The sequence below is a fragment of the Mugil cephalus genome, chromosome 20, assembly GCF_022458985.1.
Source record: "Mugil cephalus isolate CIBA_MC_2020 chromosome 20, CIBA_Mcephalus_1.1, whole genome shotgun sequence".
Lineage (NCBI taxonomy): Eukaryota > Metazoa > Chordata > Actinopteri > Mugiliformes > Mugilidae > Mugil > Mugil cephalus.
In genome coordinates, this window is record NC_061789.1 from 9,119,320 (window position 1) to 9,147,260 (window position 27,941).

Consider the following 27,941-nt stretch of genomic DNA (forward strand, 5'->3'; position numbering starts at 1 on the left):
CGAGCTTCACACTCTCACACCCTCTCAACGCCGGTAGGTTGTGGGCGGACCTGACAGGATAAACAACCCATCCGGAGCTCCGCGATCACACGACGCGGATGCAGGGACGCGAGATGAATGAGTTGGAGATAGAGAGGAACGGCGGAAAAGTTGGGAGCAAGAAAGAGAAAGATCAGGTACGTGCGCGCTCACAATGGGAGGCACAGAACTGTAGCGTGTGTGGTTATTTCTGGTTAGGTTTGATCCAGTAGAATAAGATGAGAAAAGTTGTTCGGTTGTTGAAGATGCTGCTGTTCCAGTCGAGACATGCAGGGTGAGTCCTCAGGCTCTCCGCTGGTATGAAGTCTCAGGGGTCCCTGCTGACTGCAGAAGTGTCTGATCATATCACTCACTCAGACTAAAGTTATTCCTTACTCTAGTGAAAAAAAAAAAAAAAAAAGTTTCGTTTTTAACTTCTTACATAAACTGCACGAAAAACATCAACTGGGGATTTTCTAATGTTTATAGAAGTTTATTTACACCTGTTTGGATGAGTAACGTTTGGGGACAACATGGATAAATCCTTGTTATTGTGGAAGCAGAGTGGAGGAGAGAATATATACAAAAATGAGCCACATCAAAGAATACAGCCTCTGACTTTATAAACCTGTGGACGATTCAAACATGGCTTGGTGAACACACATACGTGCAGACATTTACAGGTAGAGACTGAACCAGTTAATAGTAAAACCTGCTGGTATCTCCTCTCTGATGATGTCTTTTCTTGCCATGGCAAGAGACAGCAGAGCAATAGAGACTATAAATGAGTCCATAGGTTGTCATGCGCAGGTATGTGCAGGTATATACAGGAATGTGAGTGCTGTTGAAACCATATGCACAGCTTTATTGACATGCTATAAAACATGATACGTAAGAGACATGCAGTCAAAGACGTATTCACATCTATGTACAAACAATGATATGAAGCAATTTTAAAGTGTGATTTATTGCCTCTTATAGGCGCCAAAAAAATGTCACTTATGCAAGTGAACACGCGCCAGTCAAACAGATGAGCTTATATGCCCACAATCTGTCAGTGTGTATTTAATGTTGAACGTGTGTTTGAAAGCCACTAAGTATTGAAAAACAAAAAGCCAGCGCTGCGTTCCTCAGAAATGCCCTTCAAAGCCTTCCCGTGTGGGCTTGTTGTAAGTGCAGAGATTATTAGTCCCAGCTGGACGGCGCTTTATAACTCCCGTGTTTTCATGATAACAAGAGGAGAAGGGGCATCGGCAGCAGAGGAGCTTCAACTTTCCCACAAGAGTTCTCCGTTGTGATTGAAAAGTTTTATGTGGGAAAGAAAGAGAGTTTCATATGGGCTGGTTTTACTGCACACCTGTAGCTGAATTTGACAGATTAGCAAAAGCATCTTGGTTCTATGTGTTAAATGTGTGTTGAGCTACTTTGTAAATTCACACACTGTTAAAAAGAGAGAGAGAGAGGCCATAATCATCATAATCAGCCCTTTTCACTTGTTGACTTGTCATAACAATAATAATGCAACAAAACTGTCTGAATTGCATCTAAATGAGCCTACAGTGCTTTCCTACCAAAACTGCTCTGCTCTCTAAAAAAAACCCTGAACTGTGGTAGTCCAGGGTGTGACTGTGGGAACATGTCAACTTAAGAAGCTATGTTAATAACTTTGATAATTAAACAACTAAAAATTTAGTTGAAGATGATTTTTTAGAGTGTGTGGAGGGCGACTGCAAACTAGAGAGTGCTGCTGAAATATTGCACACCCTCAAGAACGTTTGCATGCACAATGCAAGTCCTGCCAGTCATGAATTACATGTTGGTGACAGGTTTGACTAAAACATGTTTCAGTTCTGCCTGACAGCAATTTATAAGAGTCACGCATTGGCTAAACTCCTCATGTTGTTGCGTTATTCAAGGCTAACATGAAGGGTGATGTGTTTTTACACGTCTGGATCTTAACTTGAACGTACAGTAAATAAATCTTTATACAGTCTGCGGTCTAAACCATCAACATCATCCAATAACTGAAAGGTTGGCGGTTTGTTTCCACTGGTGTATGATTGCAAATGAGTGATGGTGGTCGGAGAGGCCGGATTGGCAGCCATGTTTCTGTAGGTGTGACTACTGAGGCAGTTTACCACCACCAAGGTGTGACTGTGTGAGCGAATGAATAATGGATCCAATGTGAAGGGTCTTTGAGTGTCCATGAAAAAGCGCTACAAAAAACGGATGCATTGTTATAATTATTGATAAGGCTCTTGAAGTGGGAAAGTACTTCCCCTGAACTAAAGCAAAGACAGAAAACAGGTATCAAGCACATATTTAAGAACTGTGATTGTTATCAGTCCCTCCACAGTAAAGGTGGGATATTTCCTGGTACAGTTACACACACAAAATAAGTTCCTGTATACCAAAAGTACCTATTGTTTACTGGGAGACTGCTTCATGAGAAAAAACTTTCACTTACGGAAAAGGATAAGGCCTCATTCAGACTTCGCATGAACATCCGCCCTGGATGCGTTCGGGTTAAACAACTTAGAAGAAGAATTTCGTATTTATTTATTTATCTCTGCTTTTGTGTTGGTCATTTTAGAGACTTGCACGAAGCTCAGATTAAACCTCAAACCCTGAAAACCTTAAATTCAACTCTGCGCTGTTGGTGTGAATCAGTGACAGAAACATTTCCCGAAAGTGGGTATTGTGTGTTCGAACTAACAAAGGAATGAGGTCGAATGCGCTACAGACGACCTGGAGACGTGGTCAGAAATCAGATCTCTCCAATTCGACCTCAGTGTTCACACCTGTACTCCAAGCCGGCCACTTGTGGCTGGGTCGCTGTGGGGGCGGTTGTCAACGATGTCTGAACTTTATGGTCTTTCTATCACCGTGAGAAAAACTATCAATGGCCTCGAGTTTTAAGGAGATTTTAGGTAAAGAAGTTTTCTTGCTCAGTTGTGACACTGAACACCAAAAAACAAATTAATATTTTTGGTGTAAAACCGAGTTTGTTGCCCTCTAGCCACATACTCCTCACATAGGAAAGAAACGGAGCAGAAGACAGATGCCGTTGTTATTTAGCATTGCGGCATTAGGAGGAGGTCGGGGTGGATGGATGGGTGAGTGAAAAAGGCATTGGACATTAAAGGAATAAAATACAATTTATAAAAGGTTAGAAAATAATGGAGGCAAAACTCCAGAGCTGGTTGAGCTGAGGGTCAAGAACAAGGTCATATAAAGGGAAAACAGGATGATGTGTTTGTTTCCTGCCCTGCCCTGACTGGGGTACTGATTCAGGAAATGATCATAATAGTTATTATATCCAACGATGTGGATGAAAAAACAAGTTACCATTGAGGTACAACCACAGTTTTATGTGTTATACTTGGAACAACTTAATACTAATCCGTACAAAAATGTCATTAAAGTTGAATTAAACATTAAACACTTGTTGGAAGTGATAACTTCACCATGTGTTTAGTTAGTTAATCCAGTTAAATCCTGCTCTCCTGGAGGACTCACCAGAGCTAGGCTAGTCAATGCCGTTTCAGAGAAAACAAAAGGCGTGGACGTTTCCGTGGAAGTTTACAGTACGAGGATAACGTGAAATGCTTTGTGCTCGTATCCTGACTCCTGGAATTGAAATGTCCAATAAAAACAATAAGTGGTGCAACAGCATCAGTTTCGTGGAACCGATGCACCTGTTTGAGTTTAAGTCTTCCGCGAATTCTGCGACTACTGTAGACTCATTCATCAGTTCCACCTCCACCCTAACCCTTTATAAGAATAGGTGCTCATTCACCTGTTCTCTCACCAGTCAGCATAGTATTTCACACAAAAACAAGCTCGGCCAAGATCATGTTTGTGTTCCTAGGCGACTGAAAAAACACAAATGCCATGTTCGTAAAAGGTATGTAGGGAACCTCAAACATCCAGACTTCTTCTTCCTTCCTATGTGACAATTTAATGCCATGTCAAGTCACTTTAGCACCTTTTTGTCAGTACAGGAAGCACAGCTGTGTTAATGATGCATTCCACTTAGCGACGTACCTATTTTGTTTATGCTCGTTCTCAGTTTTATGTTTCATTGGATGGAACGAAGCCATTAATTCACCTGTGCTTCTCCCTGTTATGACAGTCGAGATGTCTGCTGTCAACAGGGCGAAAAGTAATTTCTAGTGAACCTAGAATCATCAAAAGATATTATATACACTGGTTGCCTGCTCACGGGCGACTGGAGAAAACAAAGAAGCAAAGGGTCTATGTCTGCAGAGCAAAAAGATGACTGCAGACATAGAGTGGCGTTTCCTAATCTGCCACATTTGGTTACACTATAGCTAAACCCATGCACCAGCAAAAACCACAATAGGGGTGTAACCATCATGTTCTAGTTATTTGCACAACAGTGTTTAATTAAATGACGCTTTTGAATCTCTGTGCGTTTCAAATAACAAGTTTCAACGCGTTTTTTTCCATACGTAGCTATAGGGTGTAATTTCAAGGGGGCGGCCTGGGAAGCTGAATATGTACGTGAACATGAGTACAAATTGTCACCAAAAAGTGAAATGACATTCAGTACAGAACATACCGACAGCAGTGAACAGACGTCCAATAAAAGCCGGCGCTTTAGTTGTCTGCTTGGATTTAAGATAGCAGGAACCACCCTAGCTGGCAAAGCAAATGCCCCGGCAGACTTTGCTGAAGGCGTCTGCAAAAATTGACAGCTGTAGCTTTGAGCAGGAGACAATGGAAGATACACAACACACCTGGCTTGATGTCAAAACAATAAAGCTAGGCTGTTTTTATTCTGCACGGAAACAAAAAGGTGGCTGCTCTCTCAGGACGATAACACAAGAATGCACTTGTCAAAAGGGAAGACACATAGAGACTTACATCATGGTAGATGATGGTATAAAAGGAGCGGTGGGGAATTAAAGCAGAAAAATGAACTTTTGTGCATGAGTTTCAAGGAGGGGGATGAAATAGAGGTAAATCTTTACTCTTAAAATGGTATATTCTGTTAGAATATGAAGAGTTTTGTAAAGTTGGCAAAGTGGGTATAGTGTCTGTCTCGAGTATCACTTTTAATAGGCTACAGTGGGATTTGATCTCTTGATATCATTGATGAAAGGGCAGGATGTCTTAAGTGTCCGGTTCAGGGCAACATTCAAAGAACCTAACCCTAACTGTAACCCTAACCCTAGAGCACTAACTGCACCATAAATCCTTTATCATCTGGGATGCAGAGATTTGAGGAAGTTCAATAGGTGAGAAGAAGAAATTTTATTTGTGCCCATGGTTTCTTGGGTTAGGTTGGAAAGGTTTCGTTAGATCTTCCTGTGCAGGAGTAGACATCAGAATAAAAGTCAATAAGTAAAAGGTTGAGTCTCGGTTTGAGGACGAAGCTGCTTGAACTCAGGCTTCTGTGGCTGTTGAGATTGTCAGTCCAATCAAAACTCTGCCAGGTGAATTGTGTGAATGTTGAGGGTGGAAACTCTGTACCGGTTGAACCAGTCCTCGCTCAGATAATCTTTACAATGAATGATCCTGTAGCAACAAATGTAAAGTTTAATGCGGAAAAAGAGCTCAGGGGAGGTGGTTGCATAACACACCCAAACACCTTCTAAACACATTATTTACCAGCAGGTTCTGGAGGTTGTGACATTGTCGTGCCACAACTTGAAACCCTCCTCGCTCGTTCCTGACATTTTTTCCCTCGTCCTCTTCTTTCATCTTCCGCCTGCTGCTCCGACAGTTTGCTTCATCTCTTCCCTTTTTCTCCAGACGGCTGATCACCGTAATCCTTTGTGTGTGATCTTGTGATATTCAAGCACATTCCTCCCTTGAGATATTCACGTGAAACTCACATGGCTTCAGGAACTGGGCCGTGTTGTTGGAGTAGCATCTAAATGACGTCTTGTAGAAAGTCAGACTCGACATTAAAGGATGGTTTCAGATATTCTGCTTCAAATCAGTGACGATTCAACAGTTCGCATACATTAGGAGTCTGTGTCTTTTCTTCCATCTCTATACTGACTGAGATTCCTTCCAAATAAGACTGGAGGCAATGGAAAAACCACATTCCTTTTCCTTGATAAAAAAAAAAAAAAAGAAAAGAAATTACAGCATATTTTCAGCTCGATGTAATTTGAGGCTAGAAACAGGCAAATCACAGTTGGACAGTTACAAAACGTACTGTATGTTTGACAGTTCTTTCTATCATTATTTGCTGATCTGTGACATTCTTCTTGTTAGGCTGATTCGCTGTGGACGCGTGTGTGCCTCTAGAAGTGATCATTTTGGAGCATAATTTTGCATAGAAGAGGTTCTGTCCTCCATCACGTCCATATGAAGCTCATTACAAAGGAATTTTTTAATGACCCTCAGGAATGTTTACAGCAAGCAAAGCCCGATTCAATGTATGTCTGGAGTCTATGCCTTTCGATATCTTCAAAACACCCTGAGGGAATACATCTGGACTCAAGAATGGATTTGTCATATTGTGGAAGTTCAGAGATCACTGTGATGACAATTTATATGCGTATACAGTGCATAATAAAATGCAGTTTTATTTTGCCACCAAAAAGTACTAAGGATAACAAAAGCTATAGGCCCCTTTGCCGTTTGTAAACAATGTGACGTTTTTTCGAGGGGCGGGGCTTAACTGGGTGCCAAACATCTCAAACACTATAGCCTGTAAACGGCAGTTAGCATATTTTAATGGACTGTTTTGGCTGGAATGGATGAGGAAAACGCATATTATAGACAATATACTAATACACTCACTTCCTGAGACCAGGAGCGTCATTTTAAAAAGCTGACTGTGGCTAATGGGACCACACTTTCACTCACTGGATAGACGATTTGATCAAAGGAGGAAGCAAAAGGGACGAAGTCTGGTCTGTCTTTATCAAGTGACGCTTCTAATACAAAGATATTACAAGTAAGTGGGGTCCCTGTGAAGGGTAACACAATAAATACTAGATATATAACGTGTAACAAGAATTACTAATCAAATAATTAATCTTATTTGATATGAAGTGTGCCTCTTGTTAATTGTCTCACTCCAATCCTTTCTTTTAGTCGCGTTCAACCAAAGTCGTCTACGACTGTCAGTGGCTGGTGTGTGATAAAACTTCAAATTAGTGTTTTAGGTTTTGGCACCAAAAGTGACAGCATTAACCACAAGTTTCATTCCTTTTATGCATTTGACCATACAGTAGTATGTGGACTAGACTACCATTCAGGAAACTACTACTACTACTCCCCCAAAACTTTATGACTAGCAGAGGATGGTTTCGATCCATCGACCTCTGGGTTATGGGCCCAGCACGCTTCCGCTGCGCCACTCTGCTTATCCATATGAAATGTTCTTTGAAGACGCAAATTCTCTTTTTTAAATCTCTTTGTTTTGCCTCCAGTTAACATTGTGATGCCACAGTGACGTAGGCCATGAAGGGGTCTATGGGAAATAAATGCGCTGAGCCTAACATCTAACATTAAACGATTGCGGTGTTTGCACCACTGGGGATACACTGGATACGTCTTAAATACTCCAGCATGATCACCCATGAGTAAAGTACAGTTTCAGATACACACTTCACTGTTACAAATGCTAGCACTTGACCCCACATGTGGAAGTTCTTTCCTGGCATTTGACCATGTGTGTACTAGAAACTATTACTACTCCCCCAAAACAATTAGCAGAGGATGGTTTCGATCCATCGACCTCTGGGTTATGGGCCCAGCACGCTTCCGCTGCGCCACTCTGCTTATGCATGTGAGAATCTCTTTGAAGAACCAAAATCTTTCTTTTAAATCTCTTTGTTTTGCCTCCAGTTAACATCGTGAGGCCACAGTGACGTAGGCCATGAAGAGGTCTGTAGGAAATAAATGTGCTGCGCCTAATATCTAACATTAACCGTTTACGATGTTTGCAGCACTGAGGATACACTGGATACGTCTTAAATACTCCAGCATGATCACCCATGAGTAAAGTACAGTTTCAGATACACACTCCACTGTTACAAATGCTAGCACTTGACTCCACATGGGGAAATTCTTACTAGAAACTGCTGCTACTACTCCAAAACATGATCATTAGCAGAGGATGGTTTCGATCCATCGACCTCTGGGTTATGGGCCCAGCACGCTTCCGCCGGCCACTCTGCTTATGCATGTGAGAAATTCCTTGAAGACGCACAATCTTTCTTTTAAATCTCTTTGTTTACGCCTGTTATTAAGGCTTAGTCCTATTTTTACTTTTGAAGTAATTTTTATCAAGATTCAATATGTAAATAATCTGTGTTTCACAGTGACATTAAGACATTAAAATATCACAAAGACAACGCTCTTTGAACAAGAACCGCAAGAATTGCATTTCCACTTGCTGACGTTTACTCAAAATGTGATCTGATCTTCTTCTGACTGAGCTCTGGTTGATACATTCCTACCACAGTGCACATTGTGTACATCTGCTATGGGCGCTGACTGATATTATCTGGACAGGTTATCCAAATACAGGTCACACGCGACAGGTGCAAATGAGGTAACTGTTTGAGTCAATGTCGGCCTTTTGTCCTTTTCTGCGCATAAATGTATTGCTTTCATTATCTGGGCTGAATTACTCATCGAATACGTGCATATAAAAAAATATGAAACTTGTTGGATTCCCGGTGTTTAAACTGTTGCTGTTTTCTGTCTAGTCCACAGCATCTGTCTTCCTATTTCTCTGTTCTCATCAACCTTTTTTCCTGTCCACAGAGCTGGATACCCAAAATAATTAAGAAGCGAGTGTGCACCACTTTTGTGGAAGACTCTTTCAGGTAATCTCTTCTCCTCCGTCATCTCTAAAAGGAAAAGTATTGGATTATTCATGTAAACGTCATCAGGAGCCCACACTTCAGTTTTTTGATTTTACTTGTCATCCAAGAGACATCGTATTGAATTTGCAGAAGCTGCTTTCAAGTTGTTGAGGACATTACAGTTTTTCTTGTTAATTTCATACTTGCTGTCCTTTAGGTTTAAATCTAGGTCACTTTTATTTAGATCTTGATGCTTCCACTTGTAGAAATCAAGATTTTCCTTCCTTGCTATGTATTAAATTCCTAAAAAAGATCTGACATTGAATATTAGATGTCTATTAAGGGTTCAGACAGGACGTGGAATCACTGTGAAATATGAATTCTTGATCAGAATTCATTGCTAAATGCATCTGTGAGGTACAAACAAGACATTTTTTAGAAACACATTCACATCTGCATGAATCCATCACTGTGCGCTGTGGCACTTTTAGTTTGAGAGGTGCACCATCACCAATATAAATATACATCTCTCATTTTTTATCATTTGTGTGGGTTTTCTGTATTTTTGTTTTGTCAGTAATGGAGCGCTGTGTCAGTGTGGTGGCGTGCGGGATGTGCACGACTCTGTGGCGACGGGGGACTTCTTCGGAGCAGCCATTGTCACTCAGTGGGACAGCAAGCAGCACTCGTCGGAGTGTCCCACTGACGCCTTCGGAGAGCTGGAGTTTGCCGGTGCAGGACGCAGACACAGTCATGTGAGTGGGGGCGATGAACGCACACACTGTCACAGATACACCGATCAGTCACAGCATTAGGAGAAGCAAGGTGTTGACCTGGCCTCCAACTTCACTAGATCCCAAACTGTTCAACTGTCTTTGAGATGATCCACATACACCCCCTCCTCTCAACCTGTAGGACCCAAAGACCCCCACTAACAACATCCTGTTACCAGACACCACAGGACACCCTCAGAAGACCCATGTCCATTCTCTGATGAGTCACAACTGCTTTTAAGGCACAAGGGAGACCTACACAATATTAGAATGGTGGTCATAATGTTATGCCACGCACCCCGAGTGGCAAAATCACAGTGATAATTACGGTGAGACCGGGGAAAATGTGGATTATCAGATCAAATTAAAGACAATTAGACAAGTTGATTAGCCTCAGTTTCAGTTAGTTTAAGTTAGTTTTAGCTCATATGATAAATGTAGCTAAATAAAAGATGCTAAGAGCTTCACTGAGAAGTAACGTTAGCCACACAGTACTGTAACATCCGACCAGACGTTAAAAGGATGACGAGGAGTGACCACAAATGTTCCTTTTATTATTATTTATTGTTGGAACTGAAATAGTTACTGTCGGACGTAACTACATCAAAACAACAACATCCACAAACGTATCAGCCCTCCAGTTTGAGACTTAAGAAGTAACTTAAGGTGTGACTTTGTCAAAACAATACAGCATAAATTAATATTTCCTGACACTAAATGTGAACCACAACACCAGGTTTCTGTGACTGGATTCCAGTTGTTTCTTCGAATTCACCGATCCATTTACTTCTCTTTTCTTTGGCACATATCTGTAAAAATATATCTCTGACTGCTTTTCAGACCTGTTGGTACAGTTAATCAAACAACAGCTCTTTTTTTTTAATTAATTTTAAAATTCAGACACTATTAAAGTCTATGATTCAAGCTAATGCTGCTAATCTTCATGATGAACTGTCACTTTTTGCCACTCAGTGGCCGTAACCATGGAGACTTCGCTTGCTGTGATGTCACGTTCATACCCTCTATGGGTCCATCCTCACAATCTTCACTCTGTCCCGTCCAGTTTCTGCGGCTGTCGTGCGACACGCCGCCTCAGATCGTCTACACCCTCATGACCGCTCACTGGGGGCTGCCCTCGCCCAATTTGGTGGTGTCGGTGGTGGGGGGCGAAGGCCACGAGAAGGTCAAGACCTGGGTGAGAGACATCCTGAGAAAAGGGCTGGTGAGAGCGGCACAGAGCACAGGTAAGAGTAAGAGGCATCCCCTCCAGTGTTTAAGACCATAAGTGTCCTGAAGGAAAGCAAGCACATCAATAAAGTCTGTGGTTATTTTTGTATTTTGCTGTCGAGCAAAGTCAGCCTCTTACAGAGCTCAGAGTACAGCAGAATTTGCTGACGGGTGTGTGTCAGCGATCATCCCCTGATCAAAATGCACTTAGAAAAGTGGCCGTTGCAAGAAGCTAATGAATATTTAGTCTGTACTGTAAACGGTAAAGTTTGTAGTACTTAAAATGTTGATGGAACTGATCACATAAAACGAAAGTTAAGCACATATACTGTGTTTTTTAAAACTTAACTTGAAAACTTTATTTATTTTGTGATCATTTTCATAGTTTTCAAGTTTTCTGAACTTTTATCAAATTATTCACGTACTTTTATCTTTTTACCTCAGTGTATAAGACAAAATTAAATCAAGTTAAATGAAGTTTAATGAACTTAATAATGCTTAATTAATTCAACTTTATCAATGCGTAAATAATACTTACTATATTTATATACTATACTATACTTATATTTGTTAAGTTAACTCAGCTTGATTTTCTCAAGTTGTTAGTACCCTACATAAATAATATAATATATCATTTTAAATACTGGTCATATCTGTCCAGTACAGATTTTCTGGGTCACACTGAAAGTCACTGTACAATAAAATCTATATTTAATATTTACACTGAAAAACAAAAGAAGAAAAATTAAGACGTTTCACATCATTTAGTTTTCAGACCAAATCAAGTAGATCTGTAAAATGATCTATAGAAACAAATCCATGGAACTTTTCATTGAACAATGACCAGAAAAAGACAGTTGAACTAGCAAGCAAGCTGTGCAGCAATGAAATCAGCTGGACTGTGAATAACCAGTTAAATCAAATCCAAATCAACACTTTAGACAGTGCATTCAAGCATGATAAATGCGTCTTGTAGTAACATTTCAGTCTCAGAGGGCTTCGCTCTTCGCAACAAGTACAATTTAATGCAATCCATCATCGTTTCTTCATTTTGTAATTTGGAGAAAAACAGCTCATGTATCTTCTACAGTTGTACATGCAACCAGTGTTTACTCTCCCTTAGTGCTAATCTTTTAAAGCAGGGGGTCTTCAACGTTTTTCAGGCCAAGGGCCCCCAAACTGATGGAGAGATTTAAGTAGGGACCCCCTCTGACCCCCCTGATATACACATCATTATCATCATCATTATGAATTCAACATTAAGCTCATTCAAATAAAACACAGATTCATGTGCAGCAGTAGGGCGGCCGTGCAACTGCCGTAAACATAAACAGGTTCAGCAGCGATAGGGGCGGGGCCTCCTGTGATTGACAGGTCTGAACTAGTGTGGTGCTCTGTGTGAAACAGTGAACTGCTGAGACAGGTCCTGTATTGGATGTGAATGAGTGAAGCGCTGAGTCAAAGATAACGTCTTCTGCTTCCATTTATCCCTTTACTAAAATATGTTGGATTCATGTTAATGTGTACATAAAGAAATTTAAATTTGTGGGGTGGGGGGGTTCGAAAACATGTATAAAAATGTCTAATCAACCAAAGATTTGGCAGTTTCTCTGCAGACTCCGTGCACAAATTATGTTGTCACCCCAACACTTTAGTGTTTGTTGTCTTTATCAGATTTTGCGTGTAGATACTGTACTGACCCTTCTTTTCTCCGTCCTCTTCCCCAGGGGCCTGGATCTTGACGGGCGGCCTGAGGGAGGGTGTGGCCCGCTGCGTAGGTGAGGCTGTGAGGGACCACGGGGCCGCGGCTCCAGCTCTCTCTCAGAAGAAAGTGATTGCGATAGGACTGGCCCCCTGGGGCCTCGTGCACAACAAGCAGCAGCTGGTCAACGCCCAGGTAAACATTGCGTAGTGTCCAGTTCAGTAAGACACACAAGGGGGTGTGTAGCATGGGTTTCTACAAGTGTTGCGTGTTGTCTGCTTGAAGGGGAGCTTCCCGGCTCGTTACTACGTCCAGAACACGTCACGTGACTCGTGCTGCCTGGACAACAACTGTCAGGCTTTCCTGCTGGTGGACGACGGGAGTGTCGGCCGTCGGGGGGGAGAGATGGCCTTTCGTGCAAATCTTGAGGACTACATTTCGCATCAGCGCACTGGCATTTGGGGTGAGATTATCCCTTTAAGCCTGTTATTAAGAACTATTAAGAGATTATTTTTTTATTGTATGTGAACAAAACCTACAAGGTCCTTAAGATCTAGTGTCAAACAAAGTTCTGTTCATGCTTAAGACCAAATACCTGCTTTGTGTTGCAATCTGACTCCAGCACAGAGATGGAACTTCATTATAAAAGGACTTGATTTTATGCAAAACTATAATGCGTTTGGCAGTAGCAAGTTCTCCTCTCTCCTCTCCTCTGTCAACAGTGTGTGCTGTGCTGTAGCTCCTCTCCTGCTAGATGTGTTAGCACTAATAATATGCCTCCGTGCCAGCAGATGCCATGGCCCGTATTCTGCTTTTCCGTCCATTTGTCTAGCCTACTCTTGCAAATCTAATATGGGGAGAATTTTTTTCACATGTGGAACAGACTCAAGGATGAAGTCATTAGACACTGAGGGTCAAAGATCAATAAAAACCCCACAGCCTCATGTGATTATTTTACTTTATTTCCAAAACCTTTATATGGAAAGCTCTTTACTTCATATATTATAAGAGTCTGGACCGACATACTGTAGGTGTAAACTGCAACTTGTCTTGTTGGTGGAAGCAACTACGCAGAAATGTGGAGGCGCATGATGCAGTAGTGTGTTGTTGCTATGAGAGTTGGATTATGACCTGCGCTGTAGTGTTAAAGGGATTACATCCTGCCTGGCGCAGTATGTGGACACCACTCTCCCAAGGTTTAGATCACACATAGCAAATAGAAACTTCTTGGTAATGATTGATGAACTCTGTTCTTCGTACGCATCCCTCCCCTGTGGGGTGCCCCAGGGATCTATTCTCGGCCCTATTCTCTTTTCGTTGTATTTGCCACCTTTGGGATCAATTATAAAGAATCACAATGTGTCTTTCCAATTTTATGCTGACGACCTGCAGATATATTTGCCCATGAGTCCCAATTAAAATACTGCACTTATTAAGTTAGTGGATTGTATGACTGATGTAAAGCAGTGGCGAGCACGGAGCTTTCTGCACTTGAATAACAGTAACGCTGAATGGCACAACACCTATGTCAAATGTTTTCACAACAAACCCTGGTACTCTGGCCGCCTTGGGGTAACATTTGACAATCGGCTTAAGTTAGTATATTTAATATATATATTAGTAATAGTTCTTTTGTCGTCGCAGATTGTGGAACATTTGCACCACTTCTGATCTCTGCCTTTTTAAATCAAAGCTGATGACCTACTTTTTTAGACCGGTGTTTAATTCCAACCAGGGCAGTCTTGTATTTTGTTGTATTTTATTACTCTTATCTCGTATCATATATTTACTTCTGGAACACCTTCAGTATCCTGTAGCACTGTAGCGCTTTCCACTTCCATGTTTTGTGTTTTTATGCATTGATTTTATGTGTTGTTTTATGACTTTGATATAAAACACTTTGGGTACCTTTTGGTTATTGTAAAAGTCTGTATAAATACAACTTGATTGAGTATTTCATGCTGTAGGTGAAGTATAAAATACGTGAGAAGGAAACTAAAACTGAATGTGTGCAGCTGATACATGCTTCTAACTGAGGCGTATCAAAACAATGTCAGCCACTGAATGCTGTTTTTTTTGGAAAGTTGTTTGCTTTAATGCGACATTCCCACACAAGAGGTGTCTCCTAACGTCTACTCTTGTCCAACAACAGGCAGTGGCAGCATTGAAATCCCGGTGCTTTGCATGCTTATCTCAGGGGACGCCGATATGCTGGAGGTGAGGAATCCGTCCAATAAAGTCTCATTCTGCACACACACACACCTTGTCGTATCTGCAGCCGAGCGCGTAAGACGTGGCTGGTTTCGGTTCATTTAAGATGTGAACAGGAACTAAAATGCTTGAGCAACGAAGCTTAGCTTTCATGGCTCATCATGATGTCAATAAAATAATGGCTGTCAAAATTTCCTTATTTTCTTTTTTTTTTACTCTGTTTCATGCCTGCCATATGTATGCCTTTCAATTCAAAGCTCTTTTAACAGATGCCCATCTCCGTCAGTCTCCGTGGATAAATACGAGAAAATGTCCTGTCGTTTATTTTGTGTACATAGAGATTAGATGCCTCTCTGAGGAAATCTACGCCCTGGCTGGTCCTCGCTGGTTCGGGTCCAGCTGCAGATCTTATCAGCGAGCTGGTGGACAATCTCGTTGCCCTCAGTCCCACCCCTCCCCTACCCGACGGGGAGGCGGCTGAGGTTCTCAGCCCGGATCTCCGAGACAAGTTCCGCGACAAGGTCCGGAAGCACTTCCCAGCCGCGGCCGATCTGGAGAACCTGGTGGACAGGGTGAGTGTCTCCTCGAAATGGGTGGTGTGGAAGACAAGACTGAGTCACAAGTAAATGATATAGTACACAAGAAGCATTAGTTACGAGTCAATCTGAAGCTTGGTGTTTCATGGGAATGCTGATTTTGGACGCATAAGCAGACTTGATGCTCTAATAACCCAATTATTGTACATTGGAGACATTTATAAGAATAAATCTGCATCTTCATCCACTTTGCTAATCTACAAATAACAATTTCCCCTTTTTTCCCACGTCTCTGTGTCCAGGCCTTGAGTATTTATCAGAACAGAGAGCTCATCACCGTCTTCCACGGGGAACAGGAAGGTTCAGACGACTTTGATACAGTTCTCCTCAAAGCTCTCGTTAAAGGTAAGCACGATGTATTCATTCAGCTCTTTTTTAAAAGACAGAATGCTTCATAATTATATAAAAAAAAAATAAGGCAGCAGACGTAATGTAAAATGCAGATTTAGAAGTTTAGGAGCCACAACTTCAGATGCTTTAGATTGAAACCCCCAAACTCTGGTCAGTTCAAGTTCAACCACTGCCGTTGGCTAGGCTAGTTAGCTGGTGTATTTTTGTTGGTTGCTAGTTGGTAGCTGACTGCTAGCCTGCTGGTCGGTTTTTCACTTGGACTGGGCTTCTAAATGTGTTTTGCCTCGGATCTTGGCACAAGCGATTGTAACATCTTATCCTGTGTAATAATGAATGAATGGCAAAAGGGGGAACTGCAAGCGCTCCATGAAAGCCTTGAAGACGGTTACAGTAAATAGATCACAGGTTGAGACACAACAGACCTGTGAGAGCGGGTGAACATTTGGCATAGCTTTTCCCTGGTATAACTTTTTCCAAGCAGGATCCTCATAAAAATGTGTTGTTGGAGAAAAACTTGTTATGGCAGGTAAAGACTAAAGTCAAGGTAGCAGGTAATCTGGGGGCTTGGCTCCCTGCTGTCGCTAAGGGTCAACAGACAGAAACAGAAAGTTTAAAGCAGAACCTTCATGACAACACCTTTGTCCCATTGACCCACTTGTTCATCAGACAAAGACATTGTTTTTAACTTCACATTTAAATCTGTGTGTCTGTGTTAAGCCAGTAAACGTGTGTCCAGTGATGCGAGTGAATACACAGAGGAGCTGAAACTGGCCGTGGCCTGGAACCGGGTGGACATCGCCAAATCCGAGCTCTTCAACGGAGACATACAGTGGAAGGTTAGGAACCAAACAAAATCCACACAAATGCACATTTTGTTTACTCCCGTATCCCGCTCCTGCTGATAGGTTTTGAGATTCATCAACTGTGAGTACATTCAGTGCACAGCTCGATATGAAAAGACGCTATGACAAAGAGGATGCTCACAAATACACAGTGGTGAGGTTATTATTTTGTTTTCAGTATGAAGACTTGGAAGACTCCATGACGGACGCACTGGTCAATGACAAGCCCCAGTTTGTGCGTCTCTTCTGCGAGAACGGTCTGAACATTCTGGACTACCTGACATACCATCGCTTGGAAAGCTTGTATCGCTCGCTGTCAGACAGTTCACTGGCCTACGTTCTTCTCCAGAGACGTCTAAGTGAGAGGCAGGACCTGGCTGGATCCCTGGCCAACGTAGACGGATCTGTGTCAATGCCTCTGAATAGGCCTCAGAGTGCTCTGACCGGACCCGCGTCAGCCATGGAGCTCAGTCTGTATGAGGTGAGGAGGAGGATGTTTTGTTATGCTTCTGTTGATGGCGTCAAACAGCTACTAAAGTAACGTCGTAGCATAGGAGGAAAAGTAGGGCAGCACTGGAAGCTGAAAGGACATTTTCTCAACTGTTCGGCATGGAGGTTAAAAATCATGCTTTAGGGTTTTACTGCAGTGTCACAGGAAACTCTGTGCTGGTACAAAACAATGGATTACACTGAAAATGAACATGAATGCAGACGTCACACAGTCAGGCACTAAAGAGACAGACTTTTATGAAAGGACGATGATCTTCTTGTAGATCCACTTCCAAATGTGCCAGCAGGGACTTACTGCTCTGTAGAAACTGACTCGGTCAGAAGTTTAGTTCGTATCTGACTTGTGTATGTACTATATAGATATAGTGCGGCCTTAAGTGTTGGACAGAATTTGCTACATCAGCAGAAGTAGACGAAGAGAGCCCAATCGGACAAATAAGACTGAAATATCATGCTTTGGTATTTGATCATTTGGGAAAATGAGTAAATCAAAATTTATGTTTTGGAATCACAGAGTCCAAGTCCTGAACTTAATTCAATAGACACATTGTGGAAGTAACTGAGAAAACCCTCCAGCATCCCAGAATTGAAGCGGTTCTGACCTGAGGAATGAGCTAAAATTCCTCCGAGCTGCTGTAGACGACGAATCAGCAGTTACCGAAAATGTTTAGTTGCCGTTACTGCAGCACATGGGGTTCAAACCAGATACTGAAAGCAAGGGTTCACTTACTTTTGCACCACACAGATATGTACAAATTAGTATTTTCTTGAATAAAAAAAACAACAATAAAATATTTTACGTTATGCTTTACGTTATGCTCAAAGCTATATGAGTTAAATGATGGATCTAATACCATTCAATATGAATTCTACAATGAAGCTTTTTCTTTAAACATATATTATTGCTTGCTGTTTTAATGAAATGTCTGGTAAAATTGTAGGTATCCCGTCTGCTGTGGGATCTATTGAATGATGTCTGTCAGCCTTTCTACTATGGACCTCTCGGCCTTGACCCCAGCGTCAGCACCAGGAGAGCCATCAAGGTGAGTTAGCAGGGGACTGTACAGTCTATGAGGAGCCTTGTCTCACATGAAATAAAGTTGTATAAATAATTTTGGTGGCTTTCGTAGCACCATGTGTTTGTTGCCCCACTTTACTCCAGATACAGAGAAGATATTTAGGCTGTAAACAATCTTATTTCTGCTTTGATGGATTGGTGTCAGCACCATTATAAATTTGTTATTTGTGATTTATCTGACTTACTGGTGACTCTTCTGCCTCCTCTTAACTTTCAGCATGTCAACAAAATGCTGCTGGGCGAGTGTGTGTACCGAGGCCAGCGGTGCCTCTCACCCTGGGCAGCCCTCTTCATCTGGGCCGTCTTACAGAACCGCAGTGAGATGGCTATTTACTTCTGGGAGATGGTGAGACTTTACAGTATAAACTTTTGCACCAGTGGCAACTGGTTTGGTGGTTTTCTGGACTCTTGTGTTGGTCTTATCAGGCGGGAGAGTCGGTGCTGAGCGCCCTGGGCGGCTGTAAGCTGCTGAGGGAGCTTTCTAAGCTCGAGAGTGAGACGGAGAACAAGCTGGCCATGAAGGAACTGGCGCAGAGGTTTGAGAACCTGGCACAAGGTGAGTCAGAATACAGCTAAGGACGCGACTAACGGTGTCATTGTTTCTTGATGTATAGCTCTGACACAAGAGAGGGGAATGTAGTCTGTAGGTATACGTCATACCAGGGGCGCCCCACTCCCTCATTGTAAAGGCTGAAGGGTCAGTTTGTGTATCATTCAATCATTTGAAGTTCAATTCAGACCAGAGAAATCAAGACTTTTTCAAAAATTTTCTTTTTCATTTAGAAAATCAATGTCAAAGAAGGGACCGTATATGGTATCTAACACTTGTTACTTCATGAGGTACTTGGGGCCAAAGACCTCATGATGAAGTACAGAAAAGGGATTCCAATGTAGTCATTTGAATATTAGAAATACAGATTGAAGTTTCACATTGAAAAACTAATAATGAAATAACTGATTTTCCATTTTATAGATTTCCAGGTCTGAATTGAAATTCAAATGAATGAATCCGTGGTACACGGAGCCTAATTCTAGCCCGTAGTTACCTAGCTTATTGAACTATGAACAGGTTACTTTCTGCCACTCACAAACTATAGAGGGTACACACCTTTCTTACAGAAGATCTGGCTCACATATTGGCACCTTGTTTATGTCCCTCCTCTCTCTCCTTTCCCTGTTTCTTTTTTTTAAAACCTGATTTTTTTCTTTGCTTCTGGGCAACATTGTCACTGATGTAGCAATAGTAATAATTAACTATGTCTATGGACCCAGCAACTACAGGCAGCAAACGATGCGCTAAGGCAGGAACAAACCTTTTCATGCTGAGTCACGGGGGTGGTTAGTCAATATTATTTACCTTTTAAATAGCAGATTTTTAAAAAAATTTTTACTACTATATTTTATTATAATATTACAAAATCGTATTTTATGGTGATGGTTTAATATTATTCTCTCTCTTTTTACTTATCTTCTGGTTGGAATTGTCCTAACTTTTCCTCTCTATATGGCGCAACTACATCATACTGCCGGAAGAGGGAGACAACATTTCTGTGTTGCTGTGCTAAATAAAAGTTTACTCTGTTCAGATTTATTGTTGTCTAGAATTTGTCTGTCACCTCAAGCTCTCTACTTTATATCTGGTGAAACCATTGTCACCCTCTCTCTCTCCATTGTCGCCTGTACTGGTGTCTGTGCTTTCAGATGTATTTGGTGAGTGTTACCAGAACAGTGAGAGTCGCTCCTTCACCCTCCTCATCAGGAGGTCTCCGGTGTGGGGAGGGGCCACGTGCCTGCAGATGGCCACCGCTGCCGATGCACGCCTGTTCTTCAGCCACGATGGTGTTCAGGTAGAGATGCTTGTGATTATGATGCAGAAACGTTCTCAGTGAGTGTTGTGTTGGTTTTGAGCTGCTGTGGTGACGTTTCTTTCCTCTTTGCTGTAGTCTCTGTTGTCACAGATCTGGTGGGGCGACATGGAGAGGAGCACCGAGGTTTGGAAACTGGTCCTCACCTTCTTCCTGCCCCCACTCATCTACACAGACTTTATCAGCTTCAGGTCAGTGTCGTGTCTTAATTATGATGTGCAAACAGGGCAACACTGCCCCCATTTTTCCCGAGATACTTGAACTCCTCCACTTGAGGTAAGACCTCCTCCCCGACACGGAGTGGGCAGTCCACCCTATTCCGACTGAGGACAATGGCCTCAGACTTGGAGGTGCTGATCTTAATCTCAGCCACTAGTAAGAGCTGGAGGTCGTAGGTCGATGAAGCTAGAAGGACCACAAAAAGCAAAAAGTTATGAAGAGAACCGGTCACTACTCACCACCAGGTGGGTATCAGTGGTGACGGCTCTGCTACTCTCTTTACCCGAGTGTCCACAACATACGGTCGCAGGTTAGATACGACTAGAAAGTCAATCATCGACCTACGACCGCCTAGACTCTCATGGTGCCAAAAGCACCGATTAACAACCTTATGTTCCAACATGGTGTTAGTTAGGACCAAACTGTGACTCGCAGAAGTCCAATAAATGAACTGGCAGGCTGTTCCTACGAATCACGCCCCTCCAGGTCTCCTTGTCATCACCCACATGAGCATTGAAGTCCCAGAGGAGGACAACGGAGTCCCTAGTCGGTGTGCAATCCAGGGTCCATCCAAGGGCCCCCAAAAATGGTGGGTACTCTGAACTGCTGTTTGTCGCATAAGCGCAGACAACAGTCAGGACCCATTCTCCGACCCAATGGCGCAGGGAAGAAACCCTTTCGTCCACACGGGAGAACCCCAACATAAAGGCAGAGAGTCTTGGTGCAAGCAAAATGCTCACCCCTAGTAATTCCAGCAAAGAAGTCCGTCCAGCCTCTCTCAAGGACTTGGGTTCTAGAGCCAAAGTTATGTGTCTATATGAGGCCGATTATGTCTCGTTGGTAACGCTTGACCTCTTCCACAAATTCCGTCTCCTTACCCACCAGAGAGGTGACGTTCCATGTTCCAAGGACCAAGTATCAGACTGCCAAGCCCCCCTGTCTTAGTCTGCCTGCATCTCCTGTGGGTGGAGGTGCAGGAAGGAGGTCCGTGTGGTGGGCACACTACCCGCCTCTTATCGCCTCTAATTGCAGCAAACCAAATACAGAAAGCTGATACAGTGTGTATCTCTATGTGTAAATAAAAAAAGAAGCAAAATCAAACTGCACTGAGGCTTGAGCCTTAGCTGCTCCTAATGAGCTCCCATTAACACAAAACCTGCAAGATATGAAAATAAAAATGATGCCTTTTTTATTGTCACGTTACAGGGAACAAGAAGAGGAGGTGAAGTCTGTAGCGGTCCTTCAAAACAGAGACTCTGACAGTTTGGACGGGAACGACGGCACCGTTTTCTCCCTCGCTGATATAATACAAAAGTAAAAAAAAACGTGCATATAAATCAGATTTTGTTGTGTGCTGGTTTTTCTTCTTAGCTCTAACTAACAACTTGTTTACTTGGGATTGCAGTGAGGAAGACGCAGAAGAGCTCAGGGCTCTAAGAGAAAACTTAGAAGGTGGGTTTGGATAAACTCTGTGTTAAATTGTTCAACTTTATAGCAAAAATAAACAGTCTGGTGCAAGAAAACGGTTTTTGTTTCCTTCCTGTGGCCATGAGCTTTGGGTAACTACTGATAGAGTGAGATAAACGAACGCTCATTTGTGTAACATTACAGCAACAGCCGATTGAATCGACTCTCTCCTCTCCAGGTTCTATTCCACCCACCTCCAAGAGGCCGTTTATTTTGTCCCGATGGAGACAGTTCTGGTTTGCCCCCGTCACCTCGTTCCTCGGCAATGTGCTGATGTACTTCCTCTTCCTTTGCCTGTTCGCCTACGTCCTGCTGGTGGACTTCAAGCCGCCGCCCCCCGACGGCCCCGCCACCCTGGAGTTTGTGCTCTACTTTTGGGTCTTCACCTTGGTCTGTGAAGAAATTCGACAGGTTGGTTGTTGGAGCACTAGCATGTTCACGAATACGGCGTGGAAGTGGTCTGCACCATCTCTATCTTAGTCAGTGTTGCCCACTTGCACAAAAACATATGAACCATTGGTGTCAGAGTTGCCATGTAAGCTGTTGCCATTAGGAGTAAATTTAGGTTTAAATGCTTAAACAATCAAAATTCAAACCCTGCAATCAGTGGACAATCTGCTAAATAAAGGTCTCTGTGTAAAACCTATTGTCTTAGGGCTACCTCCTTTAAAAGATTCACCTTACGAAGGTATGGCATTTGAGGAACAGAAGGCTGAAAGTCTCACAAGCGTCAGGCCCTGGGAATATTTACTCAAATTCTCCTTCTCTCTCTGGTTTACAGACCTTCTTCGTGGGCAGTTCGTTTGTGGTGCAGAGGATGAAGAGCTACATCCAAGACGTGTGGAACAAGTGTGACCTAACAGCCATTTGTCTCTTCATTCTGGCTCTGTGCTGCAGGTGATTCTTCTTCAAAGTCTACCAAGGAAACACATACAGAGCAGACCACCTTATGTCCTCATACGTTTATGTCTTTCTTGTTTGGTTTCTAGAGGTGTAATGTGTCAAAATGTGACTTGTTACGCGAATGTTTTTGTTTTCCAGAATGTTTCCCTGGTCGTACAATTTGGGCCGAGCCATGATGGCCATAGACTTCATGGTCTTCACGCTACGTCTGATCCATATCTTTGCCATCCACAAACAGCTCGGGCCCAAGATCATTATTGTCGGCAAAATGGTAATGTTGCACAAATTGCAAATTAAAAACACAACTAACAGTTTTTTTTTTTCAAAAATGGTTTGAATACAGGGTGAGGAATTGACTTTAATAGAGGTGTATTGTTGTGGAAAACATCAGATCCCTTTGAGCCGTTGTGTTTCTTTACTTTCTGGGTTTGTCCACCTAAGCCTGCTGTGTTTGCATAGATGCATAGAAGACCTAACTCCTGCTATTTACTTATAAAAAAGGCACCTCTAAGGACATTGTGCAACACTTCAGATGGTGACTTCTTGCTGTATATGTATAAGAGTGATTTCAGAAAATCAACCATTAACAACCACACAGGTTCCACCGAGATTTGAACTCGGATCGCTGTATTCAGAGTCCAGAGTCCTAACCATTACACCATGGAACCCCTGTCTGCCTTGGTTATTAGTCTAGAAACAACAGACCTCACACCTCACACCGTTACATGATCCATCTCTGGTCTTTCTCCCGCGTCTCTCAGGTGAAAGACGTCTTCTTCTTCCTGTTTTTCCTGGCCGTGTGGCTCATGGCCTACGGAGTAGCCAACCAGGCTCTCCTCTACTCGTACGATCCCCGTCCTAACTGGATCTTCCGGCGCGTGTTCTACAGGCCGTACCTGCACATCTTTGGACAAATACCTATTAACGAAATGGATGGTGAGCGGCACAGTTTCTGTTTTACCAAATCCAAACTTGTGAAATTGGACAAAGTTTGTTAATTTAATTCATCTCAATTTTGGAAATGTGTTTTTCCCAAAGGACTGACATGACCTCAAGTCATTTGTGGGTCCTTTGCAAGACATAATAGGATTTGTGTTGTGCCGTCCAATGAAATAATCCATACTTTAATTAGCTCTGTGTTCTATAATGAAGCTACTATTGCATTGTATTCTCTATATTCTGGCTAAAACCTTCACATTATGTTTTTACCGCTGGAGCACCACCACTAACACAAAAAATTATCACAGCACTGAAGCCTGGAGTCTTTAAAGTCACTCACATGTTGTGTTGCACTTCTTCTCTTGTCTTCCTTGTAGCTGATAAAGTCGGGGAAATTAACTGCACAGACGACGTTGAACTAATAAAAGCCGGAGCGGAGCCCTGCATGAGCACCTACGCCAACTGGCTGGTCGTCATCCTCCTCGTCATCTACCTGCTGTTCACCAACATAGTGCTGGTCAACCTCCTCATCGCCATGTTCAGGTGCAGTGATGTTCCTGTGCTTATTTCATAGCTTTCAATCGGTGCCTGCACGGATATTTGCAGGAAAGCTGCGTATGCACGACACGGTTAGATTTCAATTTGCTCTCTCTCTCTACAGCTACACCTTCTCCAAAGTGCAAGAGCGCAGCGACACCTACTGGAAGTTTCAGCGCTACAACCTGATCGTGGAGTACCACTCAAGGCCGTGCCTGGCGCCGCCGTTCATCATCATCTCCCACCTGCACCTTTTTGTCAAGAGGCACATCCGGCGCATCCCCTCTGTCAAGAACCAACACTTTGGTGAGAAGGGAAAGAGAAATGTCGGAGGCATGAGTGGAAGGAAACGCAGATTAGCTTTTAATGTGGCACTGCTGATACAAAGTCATGTGAGGCATTTCAGAAAAAATATATATATCTACAGAAGTCCAACGCGGTATACAAATATTGTTTGGATCCTGTTTGTCAATTTAAATCTTCCAAGTGAAGAAAGTAACAGATAAAGATAGTGAAGTACTCACTACTACGCCATCGTGGCTACAACCTAGGCACATTTCCTCCCTTGGTGCTCGGTTGGTTCAGAGGAAAACAGAAAAGAAATGAAGGAAAGAGCAAGGAGCTCAGAAAGCTGCTACATGTTGACAGGTCCAGGTCAGAGCCTCAAGAACGTCGCCATTGTCCGTTGACTCAACTTCTCTTGCCCTCAGTTCAGGAGCTGCGCGGCAGGAAGGCCAGTCGACTCAACACGTGGGAGGCTATTCAGAAAGAGAACCTGCTCTCGGCTCAGAACAAGCGTCAGAGGGAGAGCGACACGGCGCGGCTTAAACGCACATCTGTCAAGTAAGTAAGCCTCTGATGTCGCTAAAGGATACAAACGTAGAGCCATCTCTGTCTGAACCAGTCCTTTGAGGTAGAATTAAAATGGGTCATACATAAACACAGGTAGAACATACATTACCTACAATACACGCTATTAAATTGGTGCATATTTATATATCAGCCAGTAATTAGGAAGTTAAGACATAAGACATTGTATATTTTCCCCACGTATGGCGAATTTCTTTCATAGTAGCACATAATTAGACAAGAATATATACAAAAAACAATATAAAATTTGAAAGAATATGCAAAAAATACAAAAAATAACAGCACTCTGAAAAATATATCGAGGAAAACGGAAATATTTTAAGTTGGATGTTAAATTAATCGAGTATAAAAGTGCATTCTGCGCATGTCACTCCTCTAAATCATTACGGTTGCATCTTTATGTCTTGTGACCATTGTAAGTGGTATATTCTTATAGTGTAGCAAAGACTACAGTACCCATAATGCAATGTGCACGTATATACATGTATTTGCACTTTAATGGCAAACTCCAGTCTCAGAAATAAATAACTTTACTATAATAATACCAAGCATCAAGCACATGTTTTTCCATTTTTTATTTATTTAAGGGATCATAAAATCTTTTTTGTGAGCATATAAATGTTTTATCCTGCAGGGTGGACACCGTGCTAAAGCAGATGGCAGAGATCCGTGACCACGACCGGCGGTTGCAGCTGCTGGAGACAGAGGTCAGCAGTATTTTAATGCACGTGCACCCGAGGCCGAGCGATCTGCACCAGTCATTTATATGGCAGCCAGTATTTACCCATAGAGTTCAGTCCAGGCTGATTCCAATACCAGAACATCTGGGGTCATTGTTAACATCAGATTTATTTTATAGCATGGTGCCAAAGTGATACGAGTACAAGGATACATTACACACAGTAGACAAGCAAACTAAACTTATATCAGTGTTTTTATAGATGTGGCATTTAAGAAGAAAGAAGGAAGTTTGCTCCAAAGTTTAGTAGGCTTCAGTTAGATCATGAGAAAGGAGCCTTATATGTTTATTCTCCTCCTTACTGGAAGTCATGAAGAAGAGAGGCAGGAATCAGGTTGATTAGGAACCAACTACTTGACTTTTTGGCCAACTGAAGATGTGCCAGAGGTGGACTCCAGCCATAGATTTTCAAAAAAATGAGTTGGATACATCTTTGTTATACGTCCAGTTTGTAACACGTGGAGGTTATTGGGTTTAGCTGAGAAGTAAATCTGCATGTCGTTGGAAAAGAGATACCTCTGGAGGAGACAAGCAGATGTCCCAGAGGTAACGTATATCATGAAGTCAAAATAAGTCCAAGGATCGTCTCCCGAGGGTGTCCCCCCAATAAATAAAAACATTGACGCGCCTGTCAGACAAGTATGAGGGAAACCATTTGGTTAAAAACACCACAGACATGAAGGCAGACTGAACTTCCTCGAGGAAATCCAGTTGTCCTTGATTAAGCTTGTTTTATGGCTAGGCCATAGCACTTTTAGTTGACCAAAATGAATGGACGTAGGTTGGGGATAGGTTTTTTGCAAACTCAAGAGACATTGATCAATAATAGAAAGAAAACTGAGGACCTACAGGACCATTTTTAAGAAATTTGGTTGCAAATCTATCTAGGATATAGTATTTCCTATGATGATGGATATGTATGAAATGCTACATCCCCGAGCTCATGCATGGAGGGTTAAACAGCGTCAAACTCGATGGGAGCATTAAACTCTGAGACTGAGATCTGATCCGAGACAACTGATCTTGCGAACAAAGAAATTCATAAATCCATCACAGTCATCAGAAGATGAGGCTGAAAACACTTTCTCCTGTTGATTAGGTCACAAATACATTACTATCAGATCTTTGGTGACAGAAAGAAGCGTGACTGAGAAGCTTCTTGTTCATTTTTACATCTCAACTCAGCCTTTCTTTGATTTTATGGGACACTTGGATGTTAATAACAAGCTATATTAATATAATATTTACCAGGCTGTCGAGCTGCAGCTCCAACTCACTGCTTCTATTAATAAAATGTTACAAGTTAAATCCAAATAAAATTAGAAAAGCCCACCTATTTTTATATGAATACAGTTGGTGCATGTACATGGATACATGGGATATGGGTATATTCTGTATGTGTCTGTGGTGGTGTCTGGTTCCTCCAGCACAAATCCATCTCTGTCATGTCGGTCTCCCACCAGGTGGAGTACTGCTGCAGCGCCCTCTCCTGGATGACTGAAGCTCTGTCTCAGAGTAACCTGATTAAAGCCAGCCGCCCGCCTCCGTTCCACAGAGGTAACTCAACATCTAGCAGTGGAAGCAGTTTTTGTTTCTTATATTTGTGGTTTTAAATGTTTTTAATTACTATTGCTTTTTTTTTTTCTCTTGTAGATCTTTCTCCATTGTCTCCAAGTTGACTCTAACTCCAGGATCACGTATGCAGGAGTTTCCTCAGGGTCATTTTGTCATTTTGCACATTATTGACTGATCTGCCCTTCATTTCCAGTTGTTTGTTTATTTTGTCCACTACTCGTGGTGCATTTTATTTTTATTTTTGCTTTACAAGTAGCTTGTTGTCAACATGCAACATACATAGCTGTTTTTTTATGTGTGTGTAACTTCCTACCACTAGGGGGTGTCAAAGTCTGCGATTTGCAACAAATGTGGGGTCTTTAAAAATGTGAAGTCTGGTAATTAACTGACAACGGAAGACAGTCATTACAATACAAGATGAAATGCTGTCAAAACCTGCATTCACCACAACAACACCACTCATTATTTTTCAAATGAGATCACTTCTAATGACAGATCCACTAAGACCATTTTAGTTTTTTGTTTTGCTCTGGGTTTCTGGTCTGCAACCTGCTTTTTATCAACTCCCAGCAGAAAAGATAAATCCACTAAATGGAGCATTTAGCAGCTACAGGCTACTGTATATATATTGTATATTACATATGTATATCTTTTGAAATAAAAGTCAAAATCTATCAGAGGTAATGACAGCGTTTGCATCGTTAGTGGTGTAGGTTTT

The 27,941-nt window shown here is 42.2% G+C and overlaps 1 protein-coding gene and 2 non-coding genes across 3 annotated transcripts; 1 reads left to right on the forward strand and 2 right to left on the reverse strand.

Moving 5' to 3' along the window:
* trpm4a (transient receptor potential cation channel, subfamily M, member 4a) lies at positions 1–27,907 on the forward strand. Its single transcript, XM_047572716.1, has 28 exons — positions 1–176; positions 8,779–8,840; positions 9,397–9,574; positions 10,656–10,836; positions 12,547–12,716; positions 12,807–12,984; positions 14,674–14,738; positions 15,071–15,304; positions 15,571–15,673; positions 16,397–16,515; positions 16,700–17,002; positions 17,973–18,074; positions 18,327–18,455; positions 18,536–18,665; positions 19,811–19,956; positions 20,053–20,165; positions 21,400–21,507; positions 21,599–21,645; positions 21,839–22,071; positions 22,442–22,557; positions 22,702–22,834; positions 23,325–23,499; positions 23,880–24,045; positions 24,164–24,345; positions 24,750–24,882; positions 25,544–25,616; positions 27,112–27,205; positions 27,302–27,907. The coding sequence occupies exons 1-28, from the start codon at positions 99–101 to the stop codon at positions 27,325–27,327; spliced, it is 3,777 nt and encodes a 1,258-aa protein (XP_047428672.1). The 5' UTR covers positions 1–98; the 3' UTR covers positions 27,328–27,907.
* Positions 7,299–7,370, reverse strand: trnam-cau. The gene has a single exon. It is a non-coding gene; the product is annotated as a tRNA-Met (tRNA).
* trnam-cau lies at positions 7,717–7,788 on the reverse strand. The gene has a single exon. It is a non-coding gene; the product is annotated as a tRNA-Met (tRNA).
* Positions 27,908–27,941: the final 34 nt, after the last annotated feature.

Excerpts from the sequence above, each read along its gene's own strand:
- trpm4a (XM_047572716.1), top strand. The coding sequence starts at position 99 with ATGCAGGGACGCGAGATGAATGAGTTGGAGATAGAGAGGAACGGCGGA. Across the intron at positions 17,003-17,972 it reads TGGAGCTCAGTCTGTATGAG|GTATCCCGTCTGCTGTGGGA; the intron begins GTGAGGAGGAGG and ends GTAAAATTGTAG. Across the intron at positions 24,046-24,163 it reads CTCCTCATCGCCATGTTCAG|CTACACCTTCTCCAAAGTGC; the intron begins GTGCAGTGATGT and ends CTCTCTCTACAG.